Raw genomic sequence first — 17,790 nt, 5'->3', positions numbered from 1 at the left:
AAAATAGGGGTAAGAGTATGTCATATTGGACAGCAACCAAGATTCCTCTGTGCCATATTTCTAGAGTGTGTGTGAGTAGAGAGCCTATATTAGAGGGTCAAGATCAGAATTTAAGTGCAGAAAAGGGGAGTGTGGAAACAGATCTTGGGATACACTGTTTGCCTCCTATGATAACTATGAAGGATGATCAGGGAAAGGAGACATTAATTGTTATATATACAGTACAAGCCCAGTGGTAAAATTCTAAATCTGATAGGATGACTCCACCTTCAACCTTGCCACGAGTCAATGTGGGGTTTTTAATAGTAGGTCTTTTTTGTCCCAAAAACAAGTTAGGTAGAAGTGACCTTACATTAAACCAGTTATTAACTGGAGGAGAAGAAGAAAGCTCAGTGTTAACAAAATAAAGATGAGGAACAACATAATTTTTATGATACCCAAGACTTATTGAGTTTACCATTCTTAGGATTGGTCATAATGCAAGTTTGTGAGGATGGAGATAGGCAATGGGTAAAGAGAGCAGGTAGCAAGTTTGATATTAAACAAGTTGAGTGAGTTGAAATAGGGTTATGAGAACAATGTTTTCAAATGATGGAAAGCAGCAGTTGGAGAATGAAAGTGGGACAGAATTATAAGATGGGATATATAAAAAGTCACTGATCTTGTATAAAAAAAAAAAAATGTGAAAGATTAAAGATGGTCATGCAAGTACATCGACATAAAGCAGAAAGTAGTCTCTTGAAGGGTTAGAAAGGGAAAGATGACAAATACAGAGATGTAATATATGATTTGTAGCAAGTTGTACATTATCATTTTGTACTTGATAGCCATGGCAAATTAAAAAAAAAAAAAACCAGGAAAGATAATGTATCACAGTGATTGTTAATACAGTGCAGAATTGGGATCTACATCTGTCCTTGTGTAAATACTAAAGGAGACAGTGCTAACTTTATCTCTTTCTTATTACAGGTAAATGACAATACATGCATTTTTTTTTAAAACAGGGCTGCTCTTGACCGTGCTGCAGTGCTTCTTTCAATAAAGCATGGAATTATGCGACTGGATAATGTATGGGGTGTGGGTGGTGGACAACGACCTGTTCGACATCTAATTAAGGAGGTAAGGCACCTGAACATCATGGGAGCGAAGTGACTGCAGGGCTGACTGGTATGGCTTAACACTAAAATCCCTGAACCCTATGAAAATATTTGTAATGCCGGGCCTCTTCAAATTTTCTTGCAGTTCTTCATCAGTGTCTTTGTTTTGCAATTGTGTCAATCAGCACAAGGTAGTAAGCAGCCTGCTATCTCATCCCCCACCAAGCCAGTTGAAGTCTTTTTATCTGGGAGTTAGGTGTCTGGAATTGTATAGGGTAGATAATATATTATTTGGAATACATACATTTCATGTGTGTTTCGTGTCTACAACGATATGTGTAAATGTAGGATAACAGGAAATGCGAGGCAAGAACTTTTGAACACATTGCTAAAATGGAAACTTTTTTCATGTTGTAGTAATAATGACAAAATGTTGACGTGAAGTGTATAATATGTGAAGACTGAAGTCCCAAATATCAAATAAATATTTTCACAAAAGGTATAACAAAACAAGTACGCTTTTATTCAAGAATATAATCGAAGAAAAAGAAATTGTTGAAGTTACATGTTGCCCTCAGTGTGTAAAAACCAAATATCAATCGATACAAAGTAGACCTGTCTGCTTGGCTGGTGCAGAGGTAAGAACTGCTGTCTCATAATCAAGAGATTGCAGGTTCGATCCTGGGTCCTCCCTGCAGTTAGCATTTTGAGTAGTGAGCTACTATACTATTATATAATAAAAACATAAATTTGATTTGTTATACCTTTTGTGAAAGTGTTTATTGGATATTTGGACTTCAGTCTTCCCACATTGTATACTTCATGTCAACATTTTGTCATTATTACTCTAACATTAAAAAATGTTTTAGTATGTGTTCAGCATTCACTTGCCTAGCATTTCCTGTCATCCTACAATTCCAGACACAACTCCCAGACAAAGACTTCAGTTGTGAGAATTTTGCATCTGACTTCAGCTGCCTCAGTGGGGAATTGGATAGCAGTCTGCTTGCTGCTTGTGCTGATTGACATGTTAACAAAACAAACACGCTGATGAGGAGGTGTGAGAGAATTTAAGGTGGCTCGGCATTACAAATATTTTTGTAGGCTTTAGAGATTCTAGTGTTAAAAATGTATTGTGCTTCAGCAATGATTAAAACTGCAACCTGGCCTAACATATTTTGGCCTTACCTAGAAGTGTATATTTTTATATAAATTTTAACAGGAAATTTATAAACAATAACATTGAGTCACAGTATTCTGATACTTGCCTGTTAGGTGCAATTAACATAAGATAATGGAAAACTAATCCTTTGTATACCTGGCCATGCTAATCTATTATATAAGTTGTTTTGCAAATACAAGAAGACAATTACACATTTTTAAGACCAAGAGTAAAATTCAAGAGCATAATTTTGCATTTTTGATTAGTTATAACTAATTTCAGATTTGCCGGTGTAGCAGTCTTTGCTTGCTTTGCTTAATCCTTTTTTTGACGTAATGTAAAAATTTAATCCGTTCCTACAATAGAGGCCAGGAACCAAAAAATGTATCGATCAATAATATGTATTCATTAGACAATAACTAAAACTATTATAATGATAAAATGTATTTCTAATGGCAGCAGCACATTGCTTAAAGTATTGTCTATTAACATGCAGAATATACTTGAAATGTTGACATAACAGTAACAAAGGCATTTTAAAAATGTGTTCCAGCTCTCCTAGCCTTTAACATACGTTTTATTTTTATTTATTTATTTTTGCAAAAATACTGTATACTGAAGATCGTAGATTAATATATCTTGATCTCCATACCTATTCATAATTTGATGAGTAGTTGTATTACTTTTTATCTCATAATTTATCTTTTCTCTTGAGAGCACAAAGCAGAATGCACCATATTTATATACGGCTCTGAAACGGCCAATGATGGTTGCATTTTGGGATAGCTTACCTGTGTAAAAGGGACTTCTGACACATTACAAGTTTATGCATTACTTCACTGGGTACAGAGTCTCCATATAGAGCCTTAATCATTTCAGTTGAATAATCATTGTTCACTACCCATCATTTGAATAGCCAAAAAATCTACATCATGCTACTTAAAACATTTCTGAACATTTTGGTTTAAGGGAGAAGCCTTGTGATTTATTAATGTTATTCTTGTATAGTTTGGAGTTTTGCTGTAAAACTACAGTGTCATGCCTTCTGAATACCTTTACCAGTCCTCAGATTTGGATTTCTTGATCTTACAGTTGTGTTTATTCTATTCAGAACAGTTTCACTTTACTGAACAACTCTAGTATTATAAACCTGTAAAATCTGCAAAATGCTCCATCATTTACCTGTTTCAGATGAATTTGTTACTGAAAGAGTACCTGGTATCTGGTGATGTATCAGAAGCAGAGCGCTGTCTGCGAGACCTTGAAGTGCCGCACTTTCATCATGAGCTTGTCTATGAGGTAAAATTTGCATTTGCTTATTATTGTGTGTTTACTCTGGTTTAAATACCATATTTGTTGTTTAGGATTAGAGGAGTGTTTCAGATTTACTTAACAGACTTGAAAAATACAAAACTATTAATCAACAACTGTTTTTTTTTTGTTTTTTTTAATAACGAGAGGAAACGTGTTCTCATTTTTATATTTGTGTAATTACCAGAATAGATTTTACGAGAGTGGTGGTGATTGAACCATTAGGGTCAAGTGGCTATAATTTCACAGTGTTTTGACAGAGTGCATATGCAGAAACTAAAACTGAATGTTTAGTTTACCTTTGGTAGGGCAGATTTTGAGAAGATTAAGCAAAATCTAATAGTGATGTAATCTTTTTAAATGTAGAGACAGTGGAGGAGCAGTGGGTCAAGTTTAAAAGCATTTTATATCTAATTCAGAACAAGTTCACTCCAAAATTCTATGTAAGGTGTATAACTCTGGTGTTAAAATAAGGCATATGAGAACAACCATTAACAATGATATTACAGCAACTAAAAGGCAGTTAGAAATATTGCAGCAAAGGCGAAAGATGACAGAGAGATTTTTTCAATATTTTTAGTATTAAACAAGGGGTCAAGGAGGAAGTGAATCAGGAACACTATGGACAAGTTAAAATATAAACAAACTGAAATAACAAATGTTCTAAACTTCCATTTTTCTTAAGTTTTAAACATATAAAGAAGTGAACAACTTCCTAGCAGTAAAAGGACAGCCATAGAGGTACTTAATGTTTTGGAAGTGGTACAGGAAGATGTGGTACTTGAATTAGAAAGGATGTAATAAGATAAGTTGCTAGGATCAAGTAATATTTATCCTTGAGTGCAAAAGGAGGTTAGTGAGTGCATATGTAAAACCTTAAAGTATATTTTTTGAAAGTTACTGCACACTGGGGAAATTTGTATGGACTGGAAAATAGCATATATCGCACTATATAAAAAGGGTGATTGTGTAGATTCAAGAGGTTAGAAACTAGTAAGCTTAACGTGCATCACATTTAAATGTAATGGAACGAGTTTTTAAGAAAAACTTTTAAGCATCACTTGGTAGGAACAGGTGTGTTACTGAGAGTCTGCATTGGTTCAGATGGCAGAGGTAGTAATTTAGTTATACACCAGAATTCTATGTGGAAAAAACTAAATAATAGGATTAGGTTGATGCATATGATCTTAGTCACTTTGATTTTTTTCAGAAGGCTTTTGGTAAGGGCCCATATTAAAAGGTTATTAATCAGGCTAAATGAAGTGTTAATGCAGGTTGTAATGTGTAGATGAATGCAAGATTTTCCCAAATACAAGAAGCAAAGTGTTATAGTGTGATTATAGTGCATATGTGTATGTATGTGCTCTTAATAGGAATATAAATATAGGTGGAATAATAGATAATCTAGACTCAACCAATTTATTACAGAGGGACTTGGAAAACTTAAAGGCTTGAGCAGAAGTGTGGCAGAATAAAATTTAGTGTAAGTAAATGTTAATGTGCTACACGTAGGAAGTAAAACTACATTATTTAAATTCACTTAAGACTTAATAGTTGAAGTGGATTTGTCATGTCTACATCCAGACAGTGTACTGAAGTTATTAAGAAAGCTTAGGTTTTATAGCATGATGTACAGAGTAGAAGTCACAGAAGGTTATGTTTAAGCTATAAAATGAAACTAGTCATTTAGCCCGTTATAATAACGGGAGCTAGAACAGTAGTGCATAAACATTAGTAGGAACAGTCTATATTAAATGGCAAGGGACTTTGACCTCATTCTTTTTGTTGGTCGTGTTTTTCTTTCTTTCAGCCTTTCTTTTGTTGATGTTTACTTGCTGAGCTGACCGTTCTTTGTGGGCTGCTGCCGTGTATTGTGTGTCTTTAATTTTCTGTGACAGTGATACTGTCTTGTACGGCTGTATTCAATAAGGGCGCGCACAAAAAGGCGAGCTTCAAAAAGGTGACCTCAATTGAGCGCGCCTTTATTCGCTGCGCCCAATTGAGGTCGCCCTTTTGAGGCTCGTCTTTTTGTGCGCACCCTTATTGAAGGATACCGTCTTGTACGTCCGCTGGCTTGTACGTCCGTAATATACCTTTTAATTTTCTCTGGCGGTAATACAGGCGTGCGCGTCGGTAATATGCCTTTAATCTCCTCTGACAGTAATACTGGCTTGTATGTGGCTGTAATATGCGTCACTGTATTGTGTACCTTTAATTTCCTCTCGCAGTAATACTGGTTTGTATTTCCATAAAACGCTTCTAACTTTCTCTGACAGTAATATCGCATCGTGCCCTGCGCATGCGCACTTCATCAGAAGACACCCAGACAAGAATCTGTAGAGACCTTTAAAATGACACTTGATGTTATTTTAGAGTAATATATAGGATTGACAAGCTTTGAACTAAATGAGGAAGTGTTCTAGCATGATGTGAAAGGAAACATGTTCAGACATCATGGTGCTCACGTTTGTATAGTTGTAAATATAAACATGTACTTGTGCTTGGCAAAGTGTTGCCTCCAAAAGTCATATGGAAACCCATATGTTCATATCACTCTTTTAAGATTTTATGCATATTTTTAAGAATTCTAACAGTAATAAGAGGATGCGGTGAACAGAAGAACAGGACTATATCATGATCTTGAACTGTTATTTACACTTTTGTCATTACATTTTGATCTCCCAGTTGGACTTGCTACCCTTGAACCCATGCATTTGAGCTAATGTTTGTCCCTGTAATTGCTTATTTCATTTGTTCTTTTAATCAAATCCAGGCTGTGGTGATGGTACTGGAATCCAGTGGTGATACAGCCATACAAATGATGGTTAAGCTACTTCAGGTGTTTTGGAAGACTGGCCTTATCACACTTGACCAGATGAACAGAGTAAGAAATGTTTTATACATTTTCTTGGCTTCTAAATGTAGTGTTTTTTGTTAAGTAATAATAATTCACTCTGCAAGCATAAGACATTTTTACTTATAATTAAAGTAAGGAATAAATCGGTGACAAATGTAATGTTTCACCCATATGTTTTTAAAACCATTTTTAATAGCACCCACAAAAAACATGTTTTATTAAGTTAAAAAAACTGTGAAATACATCCACTTGCTAGATTGTTTGAAAACTAGATCAAAATGAAGTAGTATGTTGTATTTGAAGCCAACCCAACAAAGCATCCCCCAAGCCAGTAGAGGTATTACAACCGATTTTGGTCATGTTTAGGTAAATCATTTTATAATAATTAATTTAGTACTACCTGTCCTTGCATTCTAACCAGAAAATCATTGGATTCTCAAGATAAGATTTAAGCAATTCCTTTAATTTCAGAAAAGTAATTCTATAATAGAAATTAATGTGGACTGTTTAGAATTCTAGTCCTATAAAATTAACGAAAGTAAAACAAACCTCCTTCGTGATATGCGTTGTGAAAGTATCAGCTTTTTATAAACTTGTAGTAGTCTAACAGTCATTAAGTGTGTAATGCCAAAGTTTTTTATGTTTTAGTTATGTTTTTTTCAGCTTTAAACTTTAAATACATTTACCAAAAAGCTGTATTTAATTTTTTATCACAGAATGTCTTTATTTAAATTTAAACGTGATAATAATTTGAAAATACTATCTTTTTCAAGGGCTTCCAGCGTGTCTATGACGAACTGCCTGACATTAACCTTGATGTACCACATGCCCACACTATACTGGAGAAGTTTGTAGACCTATGTTTCCAGGAAGCAGTTATAACCAAACAGCTCAGAGATACTTGCCCTTCAAGGTGAGGATCTTGCTTGTTATTTTAGTTGCTGTCGCATTTTTATAAAACTTTTAAGGGTGCCACTGTTGTGGGTTAAGCCACAAGCACCTGTCACCACATCAAATTAATGGTCAGCTTTGATTGCATCTCTGCATGTGCAGGGCAAAAAAATGGACAGATTGCAAAAAAAGTGTTCAGCATATGAGGTTCCTTATATATTGTTAAAATGTCTTGTTCATCTAGCGTGCTGATGTTTGGATAGTAAACATCATCAATGTACAGCCATATCTATCAGAAGGGTTTTGCTCTAGATAGACTTCTATAATTTTACAGTGTTTTTAAAGGTGCCAGGTTTAATTTGAATTGAATGATTTGTTTGAATTGTCCTTTCCACACATTTAGAGTTAAATTTGATTGTCTCTTGTGCATAGTGTACATAGGTTTTTAGCACGTACACTATGGCAGTAATATAATACCAAGAAAAACCTGCACCCATACATTCAGGTATACACAACATGCTCTGTGTGTGTATATTTTATAGATGGATAGAATTTATCCCCAGGTGGAAATATAGTGTTTAACAGATGGATGGATGGATAGATAGATACTGTAGATAGATAGATGAATAAATACATATACACATACAGAATGGTCTGAACATACACCATAATGCCTAAAAAGGAAGAAAATTTTAAAAGAAAGAAACATTTGACTTGGCAGTCACAGTGAAGAATTATACCAGCGTATTGCTATTGGTGTAAAGAAGCCCCGGTAGTGTTTCTTGACATAGGGGAAGATGGGGCAAGTTTTACTTAGTCAGCTGTGGATGGGTCAAATATAAAGTTTTTGCCAAGCAAAGGCCTGCGTTGATTAGGTAAATTACCATTAAACAGATACAAAATAACAAGCATTATCAACAGAGATACTTAGTTAGTAATAAACTAATTTAAACTGGGACATTTGAGATGTGGGGTATGTTGTCTCACAAGCAGGGGCATGTTGTCACGAATAGTTAAAGCTGTCATCAAGTAGGCCTTTAGAACATGCCAACTACTACAGACTAACTCAGTTGCAACAGCATCATGTTCCTGTACCAAAACACAATTTTATAGTCATAGGCAGCTCACTGTTTCAGGTCTAGTCCAGGCCTATGTCAGCGCCATAGTTGCACAGCAATCCATAACGAAACTTAAACTGCTTGCTGCTTCTGGCAGTTCCACCAACACAAATGGGGGCAGGCAACTTCATGATGATATCAGTGGCGTCATGCTCCCATATTTCATCCTTTTCCGCGAAGATGAAAATGAAGTCTTGTTTTGACGGAATTCAACACATGTGACATGTGACAACATGCCCCAATAGAGCTAGGTCAGTACATTTCAGTTTTCAGCAGCACCAACGAAGTTAATATAAAGAACTGGCACATTGCACAATAAATTCAGGATTCAAAGATCTTCAAATCAGTGCTTGAAAAATTACCTGTGTTGAATTATTCTCCGGAAATGTGAAACTCTCTGATACACGAAAAGATGCTTTTTCGTTGACAAACATACAAGTTTTAATCCGTGATGTACCTAACAATTATACTGTTTACCCGACTGTCTGGTACTCATCACTGATGCCAGCACACCATAGATATAATAACTTTTCCTAGATGACCCTTGAGACAACCTGCCCCGTCTTCCCCTACTTCTTCTGAGCTGAAGGTACTCAGTGTTAGTTTGTCATGGAGAGGATGTGTAGCAGTATTTTAGTGGCATTCAGTTTTGTTTTATTTCTCTTCTTTGCTGCTACCTTTAGGGGTCCAGAGGGTGTCCCATAATTGAGCCTGTCCTTTTAACTAGTTTGTTGATTTGGTGGGCCTCTCTTGAAGTAATGTTACCAGCTTAGCACACCACAGAAAATTGCACTGGCCATCACAGAGTTGTAGAAGATGTAAAGTATGTCACTATCCACATTAAAGAAACAGTCTCCTAAGAAAGGGCAGATCAGATTCTTCTTATATAACTCCTCTGTGTTATGAGGCCAGTCCAACATGTCACTAAGGTGGACAAGCAGGTGCTTCTGGGAGGGCACCACCTCTATATTAATTCCCTGATTAGTGACTGGACATAGAAGCTCTTTACTACGGTGAAAGTCAACAACCAATTCATTGGTTTGCTGCTGTTAAGATTCAGATAATTTGCTTTGCACCAAGAAACAAAGTTCTCCATCTGACTTCTATACTATTGTCTCATCCCCCTTACTGATACACCCCATAAGTGCAGTGTCATTTGTGAATTCTTAAAAATGACATGACCTTTTGTTATATGTAGTCAGAGGTGTACAGAGTGAAGAGTAGAGGAGGCTGAACTGTTCCCTTTTGGTCCTCCACTGTTGCTCACATTTGTTTTAAAAAACACAGTCCTTGAGTCTTACAAACTGTGGTCTGCCCAATAGAAAGTCCCTTAACATTATCTCTGTGATTACCCATTAACAGGGATGGCTGGATTATATTAAATGCACTGGAGAAATAAAAAAAAAAACAGTGCTGTCAGCTTTGTCCAGGTGAGAATAACCCTTGTGGAGCAGATAGATAATTGGTTCCTGCACTCTAATCTTTGGCCGATAGGCAAACCACAGTGTGTAATGGGGGTCGACCACAAATGTAGTCCAGAGCCTGCCTCTCAATGGTTTTTGTTTGCAATCTGTACCATTTGCCTTTCTAAGGCAGGCATTGTTGCATATGATCTCACTTGAAAAGTGATTAAATGTTCAGGGATGCATAGAATGTGGAAATGCTTTGAAAAAATACAAGCTGGAAGTTCGTCCTGGTCACAATGCTTTCCATGTATATGGCATATAGCGATGATATGGTATACCACCCAGAACAAAATGCCAAAACCAAACGTTCTTTATTAAAATAAAGGGTTTATTAAACACAAGAAAATGTGAGTAGGTGGGGGTTTAACTGGAAGAATGGAAATTACAACAATAAATAAACCAGTACAGTGCACATGCATATTAGTATATAGGTACTGTATCCAGTATGTAATATATAATTATTATATATCAGTCAGCGTTTGTATCATGTGAATAGGTTTGCCTTAAGATGCCTGTGTTGTTAGACAGCTCGCTACAGGGTTAAAATGTTTTGATGAGGCATGTAAGAAATTAGTTTTAGAGCAAAATTTTTGAGTCTGTTCCTGAAGGGTTTAAAATGCTTTTCATACTGCTGGAAAATTCATTTGGCTTATCAATAAAGCAAAGGTGAAGTTTTGCATTTTGTTTTAAAGTAATCTCTCTCTCTCTTTTGTTCTCTCGTGGCTATTAGAGGACGTAAGCGGTTTGTGAGCGAGGGAGATGGAGGCCGTGTCAAGGAATAAAGTCATTGGGAGTTGAGCTCAAGGCTTGAGGTGGAGAGAACCAGTCAAAAAAGAGACAGTATAAAAGAGCATCTCTACCCTCTCCAATTGCATCCCGTCTCCTGGCAGCTGCAACATTGCTGTTCTTCTACAACCTGTGGAAAATGCAGCACTGACTTTGGAGGACATCTTTTTTCAGTTCCACTCCTCAGCGAGATCGAGTGTGTGTATGTATGTGTGTTTTAACCTGGAGGCATAAGGGGATTAGGGGAGCTTGATTCTGAATTGGTTCAGTTTAAAATTTACTTCAATGACACATTGCATGAGTTGATTCCAGTGAAAGTGGTGCACAATTAAATCTAATGGTTGCATTGTATTTTTTTTTTTTTTTTTTTTTTGGAATGGTGATCTGATAATGCAAGGTAGCATTATGTTTGGATTTAATTATCCTATTTTCCATCTGGGCTGACAAAAGACATTTTAATCCCTAGACACAGATTTGCATTTCACTCATTTCCCTTTGTATTGTAGCATTATTGTATTTTGTTCTGATAGCACAATATACAAGTGGCAAAGTTAGGTCAGTGTTGATCTGTCTTCATTCTGACTTTAATCTGGGAACTTTTTGAAAATTGGAATCTGTCATTGCTACTTTATACACTTCAGTGAGGTAGAAAGTGTGTCTGAAATGTTAAAGTTGTCCACAGATGTCATGTATATCTCAGCGGAATAACAAAGGCAGGCATAAGTGGTATGTTTTTTGGAATGTTTCAGAAGCATTAACTGTTATGTTATGAATAAAGAACAAAGATGAAGGTAACTTCACCTTTGCTGTTTTCTCAATAAAACTGAGAAATTTCAATTTTAAAATACAGTCATGTATAGAAGTTAAATCTGCTTGTAAAAATTCTGTAAAATTTGTTTTGGATGGCATCCAGACTTTAAGGATGCGTGGATTTATACTACATACACAGTATACCTTAACATTTTGTAATCTGTGTCTGGGTGTTCGGTTTTTAATGATGATTTTCAATTTAAACTGTTAAATGGAAGATTGTCAACTTTTAAGTCAAAGGTGCATTTCACAAGTGTACATGGGCCATTCCTTCTGTTTTATTATGGAAAGGGCAACAGTTTTATCCACTCACTTGGATGACCTCTCACTCGTCAAGAATAAATGTTCATGCTGAATATTCAGAGCAAACCTGGGGTTGGAATGGTTTTACTATTCATATATGTAGCTGACCAAAATAAGCAGATGGAAACTATTAAGTATTACATCAAAATCTGATCTGTGGCTACATTATTTTCTGAGGGGTTGGTTTATGGATGGCTATTTTAACTGTCTAGCCAGTTTTAGTAATAAGATACTGTGTAAAGCTTGCAATCATGTGAGCTTTCTGTGTTTTTACTTCTCTCTGGTCCTTCTTCGGTTTTCTTCTTCTTCTCATCCCTTTTAATTCTATGAGCCCCTGTTCTAATTTACCTTTAACATGAAAATAGGCCCACATTAGAAAAGTAAAAATATTATACAATATAAATATGCACAGTTCTGCAGATGTTGATACCATATATTGATTTAAAATAAAAAGGAAAATAAGATGTATCCAGTATATGGAAGCTTCAACATAATTCACTTTACCATTTGTATCAATGTGTTTTTGATAATGTAACTAAATATCTGAAAAAATGCATCTTTAAGACATCCCACAAGAAAAGCTGGACTCCACATTTTCCTTTAATTGAACCTAAATTTCTAATAATCGAAGTAGCTGTTTTCTTCTGTTGTAGCTGTTATTTTCACCTTCTCTTTGAAATGAACACAGTACTCCTGCCAGGCGTGCCTTTTTTCTTTATAAAAGTATGCAGATTCTTCATAACAAGAGAAATTTTGGTTGACATAGGTTTAAAGTGATGTGTTATTATTATGGACCACCCCTTTATATGGAAAGTTTCTCTGGAAATCTTTGGCCAAAGTGTTTACCTGTTAGTTTTGCACACCAAGAGAATTTTTTTTTTCCTTTAAGCATACTTCTAGTCACAAAATGTGCATTTTAATCTATAGTACAGCTTCAAATTTGCTGAAAATTAGACTGTTGATGCAGCTGGAAACATTTATTTTTATTTGCAAGTATGTCTAGGATTCATTGACTACCTGAAAACTGTAATAATTAAGTCTTAGAAATGTATATCTTTCATATTAAATCAAAAACATTCATCATTCAATTAACTGCACACTGTCCCCTTGTGAAAATGCTCTTAGCATAGTTTCACTACAAATTAACATTGGTATAAAATGTAAGTATTCTTTTAATTTTGCATTTGTGCCAGTCTGGTTCCTTCCACAGGTGTTCTTAAATAAAACATTTTGGATTCCCCAGATATATTTTCTTCATGGTGATAAAAGGACATTATTTTGGTTATTTCATTAAAACCTGTTTTCAGACAGTTGTCAACATGGGCTGCAGACTTTAGAATACGCACCGTATTTTTTCTTTTGTTCGTTAAATAATAATTGTTTTTGCATATTTTATATGCATTTCAAATACTGATTCAACAATAAAAAGATGGCATCCTAGATTTCAACTTGTATCCTTCATTTTTAAGTTTTCTCTGTTATATTGATGATTTATCTTTGTTTAAATTCTTCAAATTCTGGGGCAGCTTCTTGAGTTACATTCCATCAGTAAATACAAAATTACAAGGACTTTGTGTTGGAGGAACTTTTATATTTTGGATGAGCACATCTTTAAATAAATAATTATGTAATAAAAGATATACCTGCAGGCTCTTTTATTTTTGAAAGACAAGCCAAACTTTAGTCAAAAATGTCAGCTTCCTAGTGGCCAATATGGGTTTGCAGTAGTTGCTTCCTATTTATGATTATCCAAAAGAAATGAACAAGGAAGTCGTGTCTTTCTTTTGTTGAGCAAGAGTACAAAATGTAGGCCTGAATATTCTTATGTCAGGTGGTTAATTTTCCAAAGGCACTTTTACCTAACCTTTGAGTATCTAGTTTCCTTTTCAAAAACAACTCTTAAGCCTTTTGCACTATTTTGAGTAGAACTATGTCACCTTCTTTGACATTCCTCTTGTCTAATAGGAAGATAAGGAAAGATACATTGTTTCTTGTAGCATACTAATAGCTTATAAAACGTTATGTCACTGCACATGATGCTTTTGCATAAACCAAAGAACGTTAGACTGAATCTGAGAAAATTTTAAAAATGTGTTTGTACCAATTGTTGTAACTGGAAAGAAGGAAGAAATTGCATGTGGAATTATATGAAACACTCATGAGTCATGTAAACTACATGAGTAATAAATAATTAGGTAATTAAAAACATTCAGCATTTGTTTTTGTTTATTGCTGATGCAATTGTAAATGCAAAACATGACCTTTATCATCTCTTCCTTTAGACTTGAAGCTCCTTGTGTTGTCTGTCACACCTAGATGATAGCTTGTTTAGCCTGCACTGGGTGACGTAAGCAGTGCGTTACAACAGGCCCCTGACGTCTTACACACACAGCTTTTTCTTTTGATGCTTTGGTTTGTTTTTTCTTTATGATAGTTTAGGTGGGTGGAAGTGCAAATGAAATTTGTTTTGTATGCATAGTAAATATTCCCTATGTGCATAATTTGTAGCTGAGCTCTGTATTCCTAGAGCATTATTGAAAAAGAGGTCAAATACAGAATTCAACTTTTATTGCAAGAATTTGTAAGTTCCTTTGAGCATTCTCTGCTTGTTTTAAATCTTCTCGGGTAGTATTTTGATTTTTTCCTTTTTCATTAAAAGCCATTTTTGAAGGAGATTTTTTTAATATTCATTTTTTATGTTATTGTCGAGCTATTGCTTTTTTTTGTGTTTTCAAGCTTCATCTTGATCTTCTTTTGACTGGTTTTCACATGGTATTTGTTTCTTTTTTTGTTTATTGTCATTCATTACTGAAGCCCTAATCGCTGCATTATAAGTCAATGGTTAACAGCTTTATATCTCTTGATTTTGTTGCAAGCTTCCAGCTGTGCTGACATTTTGAGACTTAGTGATTATTTAAATAAAAATTGGTTTAATAATATCGCCATGTGTATTATTACTGCAACAATGGAATACAGGTAAATCCACATAATATTTAAATTATACTCCCCTCTGCTTAATAGGTTCCAGCCATCTGGGACACTGAACTGGACTACGTGAGTATGGAAAATTAATGAAAGATGTTCCAGTGCATTGATCCACCAGTCATATTAATTTTACATTACAGTTGTAGGCTCAAAACATTCAAGATTGCTATAGACAGTTATTCAACCACTTTCATTTTACTGCATGTAAACTTGCCATTTGGAATCGGATGTTATTTTGTGTAATAGGTAATGGATCCCTAAGTTTAAGAACTCCCCTGAAGGGTATGTCATTTTACACAACTTTTATCATGTATTGTAAGTTGTAGCCTTCATTTACATGGTGGTGCAGTGGTAGTGCTGCTGCTTTGCAGTAAGGAGACTGTGGAAGATTGTGGGTTTGCTTCCCGATTCCTCCCTGTGTGGATAGCGCTTTGAGTACTGAGAAAAGCGAAAAGCGCTATATAAATGTAATGAATTATTATTATTATTAGTGAGTTGGAGGCAGTCTGTGGAGCACTCGGGCGAATCCATTCATGTAATATGACATGCCCCATAAATCACTCCAACTAGACCGTGACTCGCTCAGAAAATGTCAAACCTGTTGCCTCTAGTTGTAAGAGCAGGGTCTGTGAGCACAAAAGTGCTGAAGAGCAATGAATGTTCACCCTCCAAGAAAAAATCATAAAATGCATTGAAGGGAATAAGGAATGCAGGTGTTTTAGACCTCACAAACAGGAGGGAAGCTCAGCTGTCTCATATTTTATGTACCACAACAGAACTGGAAAAAAGGGATGAGTCTGCAGCTGAACTTGCCATGGCTGTTAACACTCCTTGTACAGTGCGGCCTCTGTCAGGCAGCATGTTATTAGCTGTCACATAAAAGAGGCGAGCAAGACTGGGCTGGAAGGTCAGAATTCAGTTGATAAATGTGACATAGACATCCATTTTCAGTCATTTAAATTTATTTGGTCAGGCGACAAGATCCAGGGACTGCGGTTAGCAAGTACTATACAATACAATGTATTTCTTGTATAGCCCAAAATCGCACAAGAAGTGCTGCAATAGGCTTTATCAGGCCTTGCCTTTTGACTCCCCCCCAGCCTTGACTCTCTAAGAAGACAAAGAAAAACTCCCCCAAAAAAAATCCTTGTAGGGAAAAAAAATGGAAGAAACCTTGGGAAAGGCAGTTCAAAGAGAGACCCCTTTCCAGGCAGGTTGGGCAGGCAATGGATGTCAAAAATTTAGATAAATACAATACACAGAACAGAACACGAGTAATCATTAATACAATAGAAATATTACAAGTACAAAGCAGAATTCAACAGTAGTCTAACACAGGGGTAGGCAATGTCGGTCCTGGTGAGCCGCAGTGGCTACAGGTTTTCATTCCAACCCAATTGCTTAATTAGAAACCAATCATTGCCAATCTCAGACCTTATTTAATTTTATGGCTTGTTAGTCTGTGCAATGTAAGGCTCTTATATCGTAGATTTTTTTCCTTTCCAAGAATATCATCCAAATGATTTGAAGCCTAAAACAGATCATTTTCAGTCTGCCACATTTTTCTATTCAGTGTTTTATTAAATCAAACAGTGCATGATGAACACACACAGATGTAATTGGAAAAAAGCTAGCTGGAGAACTGCTGGCTGCTTTGTCTTTTACATCTTATTGCTAATAAGGAGCAATTAAAACACTGAATGCAGCAGTTTAAGATTGAAATAAGCAATTAAGGTTGGAGAATCTTAACAAGCGAGACCACTAAAATGAAGCATTAAAATGTCACTTAAGCAATATGTGCTTCATCAGCAATAATTGAGTTCTCGTTAAGGAACTGGGTTGGAACAAAAACCTGCACATACTGTGGCACTCCAGGACCGACGTTGCCTACCCCTGGTCTAACATACCCCATGACGAGAATTCATGTAATGTGATATCTGCGATTTTGCAATATCTACGAGTTGGCAAGTAGGAAAAAATGGGAAGTTTTGGTTCAGGAACATGGGTCTTTAGAATAAGATGGAATTGGAAGTTTTAAAAATGACTTGGCTGGATTGGGACTAGTTTTTTTTTAAAAAGACCCTTAAGTCTTAATGTTTTCAGTACAATTTCGCTGCCTTCTTTTTATCCTGATCATGGTGGCAAAATTAAAATGAGTAATAGTGTTCTGTATTCTTGCACCATAAATTTATCCAGGTCTTGTCTTCCTCCTAGTGGCAGAAGGTGAATCAAGGCAGAATTGCACTTTTGAAGTGGTATGTGATACAATTGGTTAGAAGGTTGCAAACAGCTGCTGGAAAGTGCTTCTGGCTCTATTTGACTTTACTGTTACAGAGATTTCAGGTCACTGATAAATGAATTGATTCCTTAAAGCTTAAAGGATTAAGATGTTTCACTTGTTAGGCAGACCAGACCTTTATCTATCCACTTTGTGGTTTATGTGGCTGCAGATGGAAAAGAGACTTTATTGTTGAAGTCCTAACATTCTGTATGCCCTCTTTCACTGGACCAAGAAAAAAAAGTATGAGCCTTTATTTCATTAGAATATTAGGACTTTATTTTTACAAGAATAAGCAATTCAAGCTTACTAATCCTCTTCACCTAATTTTTACAAAATAACATCAAGTCATGATTAAAGTCCTACCCTGCATTACACAGTGTATATGGTCATTTGTATGTAGAAAAAACCTTTTTAATATATTTGCAGATTTTACCTCGGGTTCCATATTCTTATTATAGATTTAATTAAAAAATTATATCTGGGAGGCACTGTACTAATTCCCCTTCATTTTAAACACAGTCATGTCACCTCTTAATCTGTTTGCTTTATGTGAAAAGTATCAACTCCTTTAATGTTTCCTCATTGCTTTTACATTTCCGCCCAGTATTCAGCCTCTTCTGTTATTTTTTTTGCAATAAGGAGAGAAAAACTGTACACCGTACAGCAGGTGATACCTCACTACTGCATATATGTAAATAATATATTGTGTGCGCGTGTGGCATG

General features: G+C 35.6%; 1 protein-coding gene across 2 annotated transcripts in view; it reads left to right on the top strand.

Moving 5' to 3' along the window:
* pdcd4a (programmed cell death 4a) overlaps positions 1 to 13,241 on the top strand; it is a 63,939-nt gene extending 50,698 nt beyond the window's left edge. For both annotated transcript variants that reach the window (XM_028801562.2, XM_028801561.2), the window contains exons 8-13: positions 1,005 to 1,119; positions 3,451 to 3,558; positions 6,344 to 6,454; positions 7,201 to 7,340; positions 10,633 to 12,181; positions 12,222 to 13,241. In XM_028801562.2, coding sequence (XP_028657395.1) covers positions 1,005 to 1,119; positions 3,451 to 3,558; positions 6,344 to 6,454; positions 7,201 to 7,340; positions 10,633 to 10,684 — 526 coding nt within the window. In that variant the 3' untranslated portion in view covers positions 10,685 to 12,181; positions 12,222 to 13,241. The remainder of the gene's footprint in view (positions 1 to 1,004; positions 1,120 to 3,450; positions 3,559 to 6,343; positions 6,455 to 7,200; positions 7,341 to 10,632; positions 12,182 to 12,221) is intronic.
* Positions 13,242 to 17,790: the final 4,549 nt, after the last annotated feature.

This window comes from Erpetoichthys calabaricus, chromosome 5, assembly GCF_900747795.2.
Source record: "Erpetoichthys calabaricus chromosome 5, fErpCal1.3, whole genome shotgun sequence".
Taxonomy (NCBI): domain Eukaryota; kingdom Metazoa; phylum Chordata; class Cladistia; order Polypteriformes; family Polypteridae; genus Erpetoichthys; species Erpetoichthys calabaricus.
This window is presented reverse-complemented; position numbering and strand designations above follow the sequence as displayed.